At 42.7% G+C, this 15381-nt stretch overlaps 1 protein-coding gene across 1 annotated transcript; it reads right to left on the minus strand.

Moving 5' to 3' along the window:
* Positions 1–7288: 7288 nt before the first annotated feature.
* On the minus strand, positions 7289–15235 carry LOC146179360 (uncharacterized). Its single transcript, XM_084578994.1, has 4 exons — positions 15084–15235; positions 13103–13141; positions 9682–9874; positions 7289–7469 (listed from the first exon to the last, which is right to left on the minus strand). The coding sequence occupies exons 1-4, from the start codon at positions 15171–15173 to the stop codon at positions 7384–7386; spliced, it is 408 nt and encodes a 135-aa protein (XP_084435120.1). The 5' UTR covers positions 15174–15235; the 3' UTR covers positions 7289–7383.
* Positions 15236–15381: the final 146 nt, after the last annotated feature.

Raw genomic sequence — 15381 nt, forward strand, 5'->3', positions numbered from 1 at the left:
TCATAGGAGTTTAAATCAAAGGGTGCCGATCATCACGGTAGAGGCATCGTAAAATTAAAACCACGGAAACGACAGGACGAAAACAAGTTGGCTCCTTGCCTCCGTCCTGTGGTTTTGCGGTTGTAATTTTACGATGGCCCGCCAACTGGTTTACAGCCAGGTTATAATGTGTTACGTTCAAGACCACGGCAGAAGAAATAATAGCATATATATATATATATATATATATATATATATATATATATATATATATGTGTGTGTGTGTGTGTGTGTGTTTATTCTAACTCACTACACAGGCCGGGCAGTATGCGTCTCAGATGATGGCTTCCAACTGTATCCCAAGGTGCGATACCACGGCAGGGTGAACAGGCATGAACCAATTATGAAAGGCACGCGTCAGAGCTCATGTGGACTTTCACTCCCACCTTCCTTCCTTCCCTCCCTTACGGCGCGATTCAGGTGTCCGCAGAAACAGCTGTGACAGATACTGCGCCTTACCATTCTTGTGAACCAATTATGAAAGACACGCTTCAGAGCTCATTTGGAAGACTTGACCACACATGGTACACACTGCAAAGACAATAATTCATGAAAAATGCGAGCGCCCACACAAACTGCAGTGTAGCATGTGCAGTAACCGAAAATTCACACACTCACAGAGAAAAGCATCATATATTGATGTAGTTTGCGTATATACAAGTAACCATGATAAAAAAAAAAACTTGGCCTTTCAAATAATGTCTCGAATGGCATTGTTTCAGGAGTGGCGCCCGTTTCTGGGTTTCGCGTCGTCGTCGCCGGTGTCCGCCGTAACCAGTTGTCTGTAACTGTAAATACATGTCTTGTTCGAATACTTTGCCTCAAACTATCGAAAAGCTGAAACAGTTGATGAGCTGCGCTCCAATTTTTCATTAGGAAGTACCGTAATCGTCAACATTTTTTTTTAGCTAGCTCATTCGTATGGCTGCATCTGTAGCCGCAAGTAAAGCGTGGAGACACTGCCGTCTGCCGGCGGGCCTAAGGAAGCCAGTACCTTAAGGGAACCTCAGATTGAGAGGATCTTGAAACGACGGACTGCACGAGCACCCTTCGAGATTTCTGAATACGGGAATTAAACAGTTTCCTCTGTGTAAAAATGTTTGTATGAACGTTTACTTTCGCATTTACGAAAATTATCACAAATTCCCAGGTCCCGCTGCTCCACTTACAAACAATCTCAGACACGGAGTAAAACAACAAAAGGTTACAGATTTGGAATCAGATCGATGGGTAACCTTAATTAGCTGTGTGATGTGTGATTCTTACTCAAGGCCCATACAAATTCTACCTTTTTTTTTTTTGCACAAGGGGATCTACAACTATTTTCGTTTTCGCACTTTGAACTCCTTTTTTTTCTTATATCCTCGCTAAATGGTAAACCAGTATCACTGTTGTTGTTGTTGTGACTATAGGAAGAAGGAAAAGAAAGTTTAACAAAACCTGAAGGTGGGCTTGATGGTGCATTGCAACTTGACGAAAGATAATAGCGCACAGGAGCACACACACAAGTGAAGAAGACGCAGGACACGCGCTAACTCTCATCTTATTTATTTGCGCTAATATCTTTCGTCAAGGAAAAGAAAATGCACGGGCCTGCTACTGGCTCTGTAGCTGAGCCACCTCCGCTGCCTCCTGCGGACAGAAAGGAAAATAGAGAAGAGAGAAATAAAAAGGAATGGCAGAGAAAGACGCGCGTCGCAACAGACGTCGTCCACCACCTAAGCGGTGGCGGATGCAATGGCGGCCTACAACAGATACAAATCGGGGGCAGGCTAGCCCCCGCCGCAATTAAGTGGCGGTGATCTGCGTGTTTAGAAAAAGTTTTATGAGACATTATACACTGACATGTGTGGTGATAAATGACCAAAACTGAAAACGTCCACGCTTAAGAACAGGAGACACTGCACATGACATATATACCTCATGTCGAGGAAATACATCAAAATTCACTATTTACACTACGGGAAAAATTTGGCTGCTAGTAATGATGATATATTCAATTTTAAATGACAATGTAAATGAAATTATACACAGTGCACAATAATATAGCAAACAAATATAGGTAGAAACATATACAGCAATCGCATGCACATTGTGTATTACAAATGCGTTTTGGGATTATACAGCTGTGAATTGACATAATTATTTACATTTAATTACAAGTACCAAGGTGGACTGAAAAACTGAAAATCGCTCTGCAGGTCCATCCTACAGGGAAACAAAAGGGCAAGACCATTCACGAAGGAACGAGAGTTCCTTAGTCAATAGTCTTGCCCCCCAAGGTAGAAAAGTTCCTTAGCCAGAAAGCTTACTATCTCTATTCCCATACGCGGCAGGACCGTGAAAAGCTCACTTCGACGCCGGCTTGAGGCGACAGCCTCACAACGATTGCGCCATAACGTGAAAGCGCCAGCTACAATCAACAATCGTGCAAAGCGACCGCGAGCACATCTACCATTTATATGAAATCGATCGATGCCGAGACTTCTGAAACCGGCATGAACTGCCCTCCAAAGGCACGAGCAACGACGCATTACTGGGCCGTGTGACGATTACACTCCTGAAGTGGGCAGTTGGGGCCATTTGCTGTGCGCACAATACCCCACCGTTTCAGCCGGTCTCGTGTGGGCAAAACCCCCCACTCCAAGAACCACATGAAGTCGCGTAAATGCATAAAGTCAGATTTTCACGTTAAAGAAAACTCTAAGTGAGGGCAGTCAGCTTTCTTAAATATAGAGAGTAATAATTATGTTACGCCTGCGTAATTGCTCAAGGCATCTATATCTGTATAGGAACACTTATGAGGAAATATAGCCTTCAAGAATAGCCCCTCAGGTCCTTGCGTCTGTGCTTGCCTCAAACATAAGCGTAAAAATTTATTCCACTAGAGTTAAGAGCTCAATTGTGGAGAAAATCTCCAGGTGGAATTTTCAGCGCCCTGATTATCTGCGGCGCGGCATCTCTGAGCGAAAAAAACTAGTTGTGGTGTAACTCTGCTTGCCCTAGTTGAATTGCATAGCAACGGTGGAAGGTTCTTTTGCCTGCTACATTATTCCCCTATCACGCCCTATCACTGTAAGGTGCTACATTATTGGGGACACTTAAGCTCATCCTTTAAGAGTATGACGCGAGAGCGTAAGCTACCAGCGCAAATATAAATGAGAAAGGTTGAATGCTGCTGAACCAAATGTTGAGCAAAAGCATTAGCTGCAAGTGATAGAGAGTTCTTCTTCTTCTTTCTTCGCTGGTGCTCAAGGTCAAACGTGACCTTTCCCGGGACGACGAGATGGGCCGAAACCTGGCGCAATATTGCTATCGCAATAAAATAAAAGGCTCGTCTCTGAAAAGTAGGAGATGGCCGGTCAAATGCCCGGGCAATGATTGTTCGGGTGCATTTGTGACGTCACGAGGCCGCTTGTCATGGCTGAGATGGCAGGAGCTGCCCAATTTTGCGGCTATTTTAATATAAGAGCACGAGATGGGAATTAAACCCAGCAAACTTCGGTGATAAGCTAGAACGCTAGCTCGCGGCCACACAAGTACGTTCCTAGCTCTTAGCGATTGGGAGCTTTACATAGTCTAGGGTGACCTTTGCCCCTTGGTTAAAACAGAGCTCTATGTTTGTTAGGGGTGGTCTTTCACGCGGCAGCTGGCGGCTGTATGCTAATGAGCATGCGTGAATAATAGTGGGAGAAGTTAAAGAGTCAGTCATCAAATGAGCTGCAAAGTGCACGTACCCAAACGAGAATCTGAAACGGGAGCTGCAGACGAAGGCGAATAACACGTCACTGTCATACTCGTAAAGGCCGAACTTGAGTATTTCCCTATTTTTAATCCCCGTGTGGTGCTTTGCTAACGTATGAAAAGTGCATAACTCTTGACGTACTGTGAATTGTTTTGATCAGTAGTTCATTAATCCGGTTAATCCGGCTGAAGTAGCCGACATGCCGGGGATAACATGAGCCTTCCTTTTTAGTCCGACAGTTTGCATCTCTATAATCCCAAATATAGCGCTGGTGCGCGTTTGCTCAGCCTGAATCAATGACAAGTGTAGATAATGAAGCGCCCAAATCAGATACAGGGGATTTCGCTCTAAGCATGAACCGTTACGCAGATATTATACAGAAGTAAAATGAGGCCCACAACAGAAGCAAATCACATATTAACTGCTGCGACAGATCGATTGAGCGTATATATTTTTTTTTTTTCTAGTCAAAAGCATATGCATACAGCATAGTATCGACTTTAAACTTCTTGTTCCTTACCACCCATGATATTTCGCGCTTTTCAACATTATGGTTTCCGCTCTCATGTTAAGCGCCTCCGTACCGCTTTTCATAGTTTAGTTTTAAGCGAAGCCCAAACTCAACATAAGCGCATTATAGGCGCATCTTATGCTTTTTACGTGTTTTCGATGTGTTGCGGTTTATTGTCTTCCAAACTACGATGTGGTTCAACTTTCGTCTTTAAAAGCTATTCGCCGCAGGGACAGAATGGGCTGCTCTTTCCATTCCAAAGAAAAACCTAAACGAGAGCTTGATGAAACAAGGTGAGCAAAGGAGCAGTTGCCATGAGGCTATTGAATGAAGCAGCGTAAAGGCACGAATGAGAGGGACTGTCGGAATTTCGAAGATCGTGTTTAGTCTTCTTGAAAATATGGACAAAATTAAAATGATATTTAGGCTGCTGTCAAATGGCTGTCAGTAAGCTTAAAAACGGAACGCTTCCGATATTTCAGAAAGCAATGCCCTCCTCTCCAGTTATGCTGGTTAATTTCAGCCGTTGCACACAGACCTTTGATGCAACCAAACACATGTATTGAACTTGTGCATATGTTTGTGTGTGTGTGTGTGTGTGTGTGTGTGTGTGTGTGTGTGTGTGTGTGTGTGTGTGTGTGTGTGTGTGTGTGTGTGTGTGTGTGTGTGTGTGTGTGTGTGTGTGTGTGTGTGTGTGTGTGTGTGTGTGTGTGTGTGTGTGTGCGTGTGTGCGTGTGTGCGTGTGCGTGTGCGTGTGTGTGTGTGCGTGCGTGCGCGCACACTTTAAAGAACCTCAGGTGGTCGAAATTTCTGGAGTCCTCCACTACGGCGTCTCTCACAGCTTAAGTCGCTTTGGGACGTTAAATCCCACAAACCAAACCAAACCATGTATGTATGTATGTATGATAGACATTGAATGACAACAAAGTTATTTGTAAATTCGGTTCTGTCATCCATCACAGAGCTCCTTAATTATCTATCGAAAACTGACACAGGGATCTAATATATCTGGGATCGACAAATCAGAAGTAGGCTTATGGAACGGCGTAAAAGTAGACGCTATAGCGCCTTGAGACCGCTCTTTTTTCCACGGAAAGTTTGAGTTTCTTTGTTTAAAATATGAATTTCTGAGATTTTTTCAATATTGTTACGTGGCGGCAAGCGATGACATTAGGAGAACAGAGGACAGAGAGAAGATGCTCGATGGTCGTGAGATGACGTTTAATGAATCTGTGTGCGGGCCTAGCGCGCGCACTCCTGCCCACGCCACTGCCCTCTTCTTCCTCCTTCGTCCGTAACAATATTATTGCTGTAACATCAGTAGAGGTCCCAAATACATGTTATTAAGTCATACACACCCCAAAACGTTCAATAGGCGTCCCCCTAACATGCATGCTGCAAACGGTCCTTCATGCCCTGCGCATTACGTGCCCAGCTTGCAATGAGAGGACCCTTGTTTGAATCTCAGCAGTAAGCAACTTATTTGATTGAATTACTGGTATTTCCCCGCATACCTCTTTTAGAGGAACCTCATCTTTATTTAAGCATTTGCTGTTGTAAATTCCAACGTGAGGTCAAGTGGTTGTCTCCTTACTGTTTCCTCAGACTGATGCTCTTCGTTGGAGCAGCTTGTATAAACTGATGCGTGCATAGTGGCAGAAAAATAGCGATATATCAATCGTACTGTTTGCACCATTCTAAGTACTTGCTCTTTACGTGTAAAGAACCACGTAATACTAGCATATTTAATATAGTATTCTTCGTGTAAGAAAAGCGTGGGAAAATGTCTAACAAAAAAATGTGGGCCTTTACACCTATGCCTCATTTGAAAGCTGGTTCTCTATCCGTGTTATTGCTTTCCAAGGCATTGCGGGAAAACTGACTCGTCGGTTTCACAATGCCTCTTCACGTCATCGCCATATTCAATGCAGTTTCCAGCTCTAACACTGTATCTTTCTGTGGTTTTAAATGATTCTGGTTCGTTGCCGAAGCGTCACATGTTTGCCACCGGTGCTGAAAAACCCCATAACAATCTCGCCTATATTTTTCATCTCAGCAGAGGGAGTCGGAGACCTCGCGACAGCGAGTTGAAGGAATAAGACAGGATCAGCGCGCTGCATACGGAAAAATGCTATCTTGTTCATGCAGTCTTCTATTGTTACGTCCTGTCTCTTGGGCTGACTAGGCAATTTCATTCATTAAGTTTTCTGGAAGGCAAATTCCAGAATTTTGGTAGCTTCATTTAGAACGAAGAAATAACTACAATACGCATTGTTTGGAAGTTTCCCTTCCTGCAATAACGTTTCATCCTTGACCGTTTGGGGAAGTGCATGTCTGAAATAACGCAAGCTGACAAGTGACAGTTCTGTAAGAACCGTTCGAGTGCATGCACAACAGGTCCGAGCTTTTTCGTCCTACTTCGGTTACTGTGTAAAAGCCGCCTCTAATCTGTTAGTCATTCCGAACATTTCCGCCGTCATGACACTTTACTATATTCTTTCAATATTCCCCTTACCCTCTGTCCTTTCTCAGTATATTTTAGATTCTTTTCCTTTCCTTTTATGTTCACTCCTTCTAGAGTTTGCTGACTGCAGCCCAGGTGCTCCAGGGTACGGACGCCACAGGTGGCAAATTTTTTAAAATTTATTTTGAAATAAATCTACTGAGGAAAATAAAGAGCACTGGCCAACTCGTAGGTTCGTGACAATTAACTAATAAGCTGAATTTTTTTTAGAATCTACTAAGCTCCTGCAACTAGTATCATCCCTTAACCTACATCTGAAACTCAGAAGCGAGACAAGTCCCAATAAAACGAATATCATTGTACTGCCACATCATTCCCTTAACGACTGATTAATACTTTTACTTTGTTGTGTTCTGGCCTTCTCTTAGGATATACGCTGTAGAATGCGGTGTTCTTGAATCAAAGTGTTGAGGCAACTAATTTAAGAAAATGCATTCAGATAAGCGAAATGAAGGCACAAATAGGCACTTATGACACATTTTGCCGCTGGGCCCGGTAAAATGATTTATTCGAGAATAGCAAATGCTTTGAAGAACGGTCGACCGTCTTGGCAGGCATTCCAACTCAGACTTTTTGCTGGGTAACAGTCGTGTTGATACGATACTCACAGATACCATATCCAAGTTTTTTATTCATTTTGCATCTCAAACCTGTTAAAATAAAACTTGTTTTTGAAGACACAATATTCGCACTAGACTACAACAGGCTGCAATTAATAAATAATTACTGTACATAATTACATCCTGTTCTAAACTCGTGACGACTGAAGAATCTAGTAACGTCCAATCGTTGCTTCAACAAAATTCTATAATAGGTAAGAAACATAATGGTGGTTTTTGACCCCCCAGTTTGTGCGACAGTCCAAGCCTCGACAGTATTTGCTCCCTGTTCCCCACATAATTTTAACACCGTGTCTGTGGCTTGTGAGCCATCTATAACCGCAGACAATATTTTGTCCGCTAAAGCTCCATTAAGGGTAGTTTAATTAGAGACTCTGTCGGGAAAACTACAGTAAATTTCTTTTTGTTACGACAGCAATTTTGTGCGGTTTTTGACAGGAAACCTGTTATGAAAACATAATTTTCTGTAGTAGCATCAGAGTTTTTTGTAACAAAACAGAATGAATCTGCAGAGTTGCAGACACCAGATAACTACTAGAGAAAAAAGTACAGAAAAGTGCTATAAAACTGTAGACAAATCTGATGTTTACGGCAGAACTACGGAATAGTTTGTCGTATTTTCGATACGGTTGTCTGTTTTTTTTTTTCGACTTGGAGAGTGGGCTTAATTAGATATCAACTGCCTGCACAGACCATTGTCAATCATGAAGTGAAGATATACCGTGTCGGGCAGAGATTTGCACTTTGGCGTACTCTTCTGTATTTTGTTATACTTCCGGCCAAGACATTGGCCCTCTCAGGATAGGAATTACATAACAATCCTTATAACAAGGAAGTACGCTCACTATAATCAGAACATTGTTTGTGAGTGCTTATTATTCAACCAAGAACACTTGCGCTTTCTTCACAATGCCCATAATCGCTCCAAGATTATTTAGACTTTAAGACTGGATTGCTAACAAAAAAAGTCGTGAGCACATCGCAATCAGTATGAACTGGAACAACCTGACGGATTTGGGTTCGGCCGTGGTGCGCTGAATAGGAAAAAAAATCAAGATGGGCCGAGCGGAAAACGAATATATTTAGAAACTTATCAAAGATATGTGACTGGTCCACCTTCAAGGCTCCTTTCACCACATACTATGCTAGATTATTTGTAATTTGGCTTAACTCAATCGTGTGTGTGGGCAATAACGAGAACGGCTCCGTCCGACTTGCAATACCGCCGCGAGAAGAGAATCGTGCCTACTGCACCGAACAGCGCTATACAAAAAGAAACTTGCAGATAAGAGCGCGCAACAAAAGAGGGAGTGTATCATATTTTATATTTTCGATTATTATAATGCAGCGTTTATCCTGGCAATGATGCCTTCGACGACGTTTAGCGTTATTTTTTTCATCTTCAAGGGATGCTTTTTCATCCTGTCCTGTATAACGTTTAAATAAAACAATTCGTATGCGCTTGAAACGTCGTCTAAACAGTTATAGTTTGCATATGTTATATTAAAATTCCGCTAGCTTTTCTGTTAATAAAATCATTTTCCAGGATAACTCAGTGCCGCTTGTTTCCTTCCAAGCTACCTAGAGGGATAGCACCGGAGACGATGACCTACAGATAGGCCTCGCAATTTTTTCTTATTTTGGCCTGATGGCAATAAAGAAAAGTTTTTTCTTTCTTTGCTATTCTAGATTTCGTCTTGTATATCCACGCCTTTTTAATGTCAGTACTTTCGCAGTAAGTTCGCTCAGTGAATTTTTGTTGTATGCGTAATGAGTGAGTGAAACAATATTTGTGTATGTCAAAGACCATCTAAGTACCTAAATATTGTTTTACTTTGCGGCAGCATCGTGCTACTTCATTACATCATCCATTTGGAAAATATGTCCAAGATTCTACAGAATCGTCTGTTTGTTTCCTCGGTTCAAATAGATTAATAAGGATTTTCATCACCAGAGCCATCCGTGCCTTTTTATCTAACTTAATCGGGGTGATCATAATAATTTAGTAGCAAAAGAAAACCATTTTCGGGAGACTAGAAATGACCTCAAAAGCAATATTTATACTCACAGTGGCGTACTTAAAAAAGAATCCGACTCATTCCAAACCTACTAGAAAACGAATGATGCTTTCAAGTAGTAAACGGCATATGCTTTTCCATCTTCAAGAACTGCACACCTTCTTGACTCCAGACTTCTCTAAAGCAGAGCACCTAGATTAAAGCATTGCAGAAGCCACGCTCACCTTTGGCGCATGGGCAGCCTCCAATGAAGGATAATACTTTGGTTCCTCTCGGCCACCTTTTTGTCGAGCAGCGGGCGCCAATGGTGCTATTCCTCTCATAGCATTTGTTGCCGTCCCACTCAGTCATCCGGGCGCAGCAAAGATGCTTCTCGCAGTTTGCCCAAGTGTCGCAAGGAGATCCCACGGGGTGACGCTGGAAGGGGATTGAGAGCCGTTTTCCGTGATTTTTTCACCGGCAAAGGCACTCCTATACGGACCACCGCTTGGCGCACATAAATGACACGCTTCTACAATATATATTTTAAGACGAAAGCCTTTAATGGCTCATGCTCTCGTGGACAAAATTTGTCCCGCTTTTGCGGCGGCTCTGATTGGCCGAGGCGGGATGACGTCATAGAGGTCTCGACCAATCACACAGCACCACCAAAGTATGCGCGAATGCGTGCCTTATGTGGCCATATGCCAATCAAAGACCAATTACAAAGTAATCAATGAATAAATAAATTACTATTTAGTGACTAATTAAGTAATTCGTAAATATTAATACCGCATTATTACCTACCTAATAACTAATCCAATGAGTAAAGCTTTATTAATTTCTAGGTAATTCGTTAATTATTTACTCATTAGTGCCAGCTGCGTAGCGGAAGGCGGCACTGAGGCTTTCGCCTTTCACTACTTTAATCGCTTAAGTCCCTCGTAATTTTTTACGAAGTTCTAATATTAGTGTCTGTTTTTGTATATTTCTCGGCGTATGTCGACAAGTTGTCTCGTTATTGCATCCCTTTTTTGCAATTGAACGTTTTGCTCACTCGGATTCGGGGTAAACTTGGAATAGGATTTTAGGCGTGGGACTGTCATGCGTCGAGGTACTGAAACATTTCTAGGGGAATAAAAAACAATCCTGTTTCCTTCAGCGACAACACTAAGCATGCTTTCGATTATCCTAGAGAAGTGCGATCCTCTAACTGCCGCCAATGTTGGCGCATCACGCAGGATCCCGGTGCGGCCCTGCAGGAGTCCATTAGTACTGCTTGGCGAGCATTCAAATTTAGGCTTTCGTCGCCTCAGCGCCGCTAGATAAGCCTCGGTCGAGAAAACATCGCAATTATTTAGTTTGTCATGTTCTTTCATATCACACAAAGAGCTGAACAACATTCGTCGGTACAAGCCAAGACTGAGTACGCCGGCTATCTCTGCAGAATGGTTACTGCACATCCTATAGAACGGTCCGGGCGACTTCCAGAAACCTTTAACTCTCCCATGCGCTCAGGGGCGCTACTCAAAGCTATACCATAGGAACTGTAAGATCTTCCAGCAGTTAAAACCAAATTCCGGATGATCGCATGTGGTGTCCATTTCTTTTCGTCATTATGTCGGTTTTAGAATAACCAACTCGCCTAAATAGATACTGTCAACGTCGACCGTATGCATCTAGCTGCTTGGAGTATTATAGGTCTGTTCATTCGCATACGAAGGTTGAGACGACTTGTGGCGCGAAAATTAGTGCAAAGAGGAATTTTTCAGGCGAATTTCTGCAAGGCCTAGGAAATAAAACCCTCTAATATGGTTCAGGATGAAAACGACTCATTGAAAGCTTTGTGAACTAGGACAAGTAATGTAGTCGGCGACAATAAGCGATGAAACATATGAAACGTTAAAATTCGGTTATGCGCTTAAAGAAACTGTATGGCTCATTCAGAAAGGAACTGGTATCCTACTAGAATCGCGTACGTAAAATTAACTTTATGGTCTTTGGGAAAGCTAGTATCCTAAATGAAACACAAACTATTTTGCAAGGAAACTTTTCAAACATACCTATAGAGAAGCATGAAGTAGTGTTTTGTGCTACTTAAAGTATTAACTCTAGTAACTCCTGAAATTACCCCCTATGCTGTTATTCCGCTATATATATGCGAGCCTGTCGACCTAGATTGGGCCACTTACAGCTACACACTGCTGTCAAAATTGTGGCTCAAACGTTAGACGCAGGGGGCTCTTAGTGGCGCAGACGATTTGGTGTAATATAGAGCACAGAATTACTACTCGAGTTAAAACCCAGCGCGTGCGAAGGAGTCGTAGCGCCAACTTTCGATCTTCAAAAGTGTAATGAGAACAATTTTCTGAGGCCCATGGCGGCCGAACCAGTTATCGCAGAGGGACGTCACTTCGTCGTAGATGCACGCCACTTCGTTGCGTTGAAGTGAAGCAACTAGTGAAACGAGTGCGTCACCATATGAACGGCGATGGACGCACACAGCATTCAAACATAAGAGCTTAAGCTCTTACATTTCAACGCTTATTGCCAGTGGCTGCATTTTTTACGACTACGCAGTTAGTCACATCCGTAAATGAGATGTCGAAAATTCAGCGCAAACACTTCCGACCGCGTGCGTGTATGAAGGCGAAAGCTCGCACAATTTGCTGCCGCGATGCCCGCTACCCACTCTTCCCCTGAAGTCAAATCATCGAGTGACTCTTGCTTCTCCCCTTGGCGCGCGTTACCGCGTGACTGGTAACGCGGTAACGCGTATTGATTGATTGAACGTCGATGTCCTCTGTACTCTTCCTGTTTCTTTGACAGTGCCCACCTTTCTCTTCGTCTTCTAACGGCGCCTTCTCCTACCTCTTTCTCTCTGTGGGGCATGGTGGAACTTTTTTGCCACTAGCTTTGGACATTTCCTGTCCACGTCACTATAAGCCAAGTAAGTCTTTCGCCTTACAAACTCGTTTTCTTGGGACAAGTATATTATACTTTTATTATATTACTTTAATGCCTCGGAAAGAGTTGTTTATGTTCAGATGAACATAAAAGTCTAAATGAATGTTGTGCGTGCTTTTTCTAATTGCACATTGGCCTATTCCTTCGGGTCCCCTTACGGTTTCTGATTGGTTTCTCGCCTCCATTGTTGGCTCGATCGTACTCTGGTGCTATAACATTTAGAATTGTAAATATGTATTAGCTGGTGACTCCAAAAATTCTAAATCATTTTATGACCAACTAATTCCCACAAACAGCTCCCAGTTCTCAGTGATTAGGCGTCATAAGTATGCAGTGGTGCAGAAGTCTGGATAATGAGAGGATACGATGGATATCAGTGAAAAAATTATAAATCATAACTTTCCGTAAAATAACCTGGATAGGCTGCTGCGATAAATTAAGCACTTACGCAGAATAACAACACAGGCACAATGAACAAGACGGTTACAAAATATATATTCTTCAGCATGCAACAAGCTCCTTTTTCTCAATCCCATACGGGATATATTACTAAATGAAATACTTACGTCAGACCTAGTAACATGTGACGTGGGACCGTCATACGTAAGGCGACATCAAAAAACAAAAAAAAAAAAAAGCAAACAAGAAACCATCGAACTTTATCTAATTTGTGGTCGATATAGAGGCGCTGTATCTCACCGGAAGCCATGCTGGGTAATCCGGAGCTTTTCTCTCTGTCTGAAATGAGAAAACGGGTCTGATTAGTATTTCTTCAATTGCTATATTTTTCTAAACAGTCTCATGCTATCCAAGCATTATTCTCTTGTGTCAGAATTAACGTTCTCACAGCATTCATCTGTATTATCTTTCAATTTATTTCCGCAGGAATTTTAGAATTAGGCGATTAATTCCTCTTTTTTTAGCAATTTTACATGCGTAGTTTTAGTCTGTGCTTGGCAATTCGATTGCTTTGCCAGCGGGCTGTTTTTTATTGTGTCACACATTTTTAATATAGAGAATCTTCATGGCTGTGCAGAGCTCTGCTACTTAGATTGAATTTTGTAGATTTTAAAACTAAACAAAACCTCAAAGTACGCTCTCGCGCCATGCGAAACATGTATGCTTCTCGCGACTTCTAGCAGATAGCCACCAGCTCAAAATTTATCAGCCACATTCGCCACGTTATGGATCGATATGCTTATGGTTGTTGCCGGCACTCTCAGTCTTGGCGATGTTAATACCACTGATCTCGGACGGTGGATCTCTGGCGTCGCCGCCATGACCTCTGCCTTGCGTACCGATGATGAGCTCTGTCAAAAGTCCTACGCGCGATATTACATGATGCTTGAAAACCAGCTATTTCCTGCCTGCGATGCAGCTCTGATTAGCTTTACGGCGACCAGTCGTCTTCGTCTATATGGACCTGGGTGAAAGCAGGTGCGTCTTTGATTATCTATATTCTTTGGTCTGCCGAACTATTTGCGCCACTCAAGAAGTCCTCTTAGAGTCACATCAACATGAACGTTCCACACTAATCTCGTACATACTTCAATGTCATCGGTCTAAAAGACCCTGACTCCATTCAGGACACACCTGTACCAGGACCCTCGTTACAACTATCCACATGTCTTGCTTACCTGCCCACCATTTCCTGTTGGAACCATAGGCACCTGCCTAACTGCATCGATAGTATCGCAAGGTGCACTAAAATGAGGCTCATCCTCAACTTTGCGGCAGAATCTGTGACATTGATGTTCATTGCCCTCTCCTTACTGATCATCTCAGTCGTTGCGACTGATTGCGGTCGTAAATTTGAATCCCAACCGCACCACCAGGGTTACTGAGCACCACATATGCACGGGCATGAAAGTGCTTTTTATTTGTGGCAGAGGACTTCATTAATAAAGTTGGCTTTTTCCACCGTATTTGAGGACCGTTGTCTCAACTCTCAATGCAAACTGTGTTTTATTTTGAAAGCGTAGAAATAATGAAATGCAGTACCAAGTCAGCATGAAAGCTTAGCCATATTAATGTATTATACGCCCTCGATTCGTGTGTTCTTTTTTTATTCTTCGCAGTGACTGGGCAGAAAAGCAGAGTAGCCTCCATAAAAACCTGTCACTGAGAATTTGACCTTGTGTGTACCAGGGCTATTGCGTCAATAAACAATACAAGTTGTAATCGTGTAAGCATAACCTCTAGAAAAGCTCTTTTCGCTTGAGTGACCCAGAATGATGAAGAGGCGCAGATAAATGTGAACAGAGCACGCTACCACCTTCTAACATTTCTTACATGTCTATTCGACACCGCCATCGCCGGAACGTGCAACTGGAGAACCAGATTAATGCTCATTTTAGTGGATAAAATATTTATTTTCATTTTTGACCAGACCTGATAACATTTAGAACACAAGAGCGTGCTTCATTCCTTTAAATCAGCATCACTATCCAACCAAGCGTTCTCGCCGCCACCTGGCCCTCATCACAACTGCAACAGCTGGAAAAGCGAAAAACCATAGGTGACTGCTGTGTATTCAGGCAGGACAATTTCAGTTGCAAAGTCAACGGAAAACATATGAAGACAAAGTGATGCAAAAATTCACTCACACTAAACAAAATTTAGCATATCAAGTGCTTCGTCGTAACCTGCACAATTTTAGAACCGTAAAATCTGCACTCACCAACTCTGCATCATTGCCGTCTGCATGATGTAGGACTGTTATGAAAGCGGCAGCGACAATCACCATCAGCAGCTTCACGAAGTTGATCATGGTGCTTACTCCTCCTCAGAAGGCAGAGTGAGACGTAGACGTCGGCCCATTTTATCCACAACTTGGGACGTGCTTTTCATGTGGTAATTTTGTTTCAGGCTCCCAGCTCACGTGATATTTTCCAACAAAGATCTGTCTCTCTTTCTACTTGCGGTGTTTTAGAGACCACACAGATGGTCATATAAGCAAAATACTTTGTGATGGACTT

The sequence above is a fragment of the Amblyomma maculatum genome, chromosome 9, assembly GCF_055883805.1.
Source record: "Amblyomma maculatum isolate TAMU_Amacu chromosome 9, ASM5588380v1, whole genome shotgun sequence".
Lineage (NCBI taxonomy): Eukaryota > Metazoa > Arthropoda > Arachnida > Ixodida > Ixodidae > Amblyomma > Amblyomma maculatum.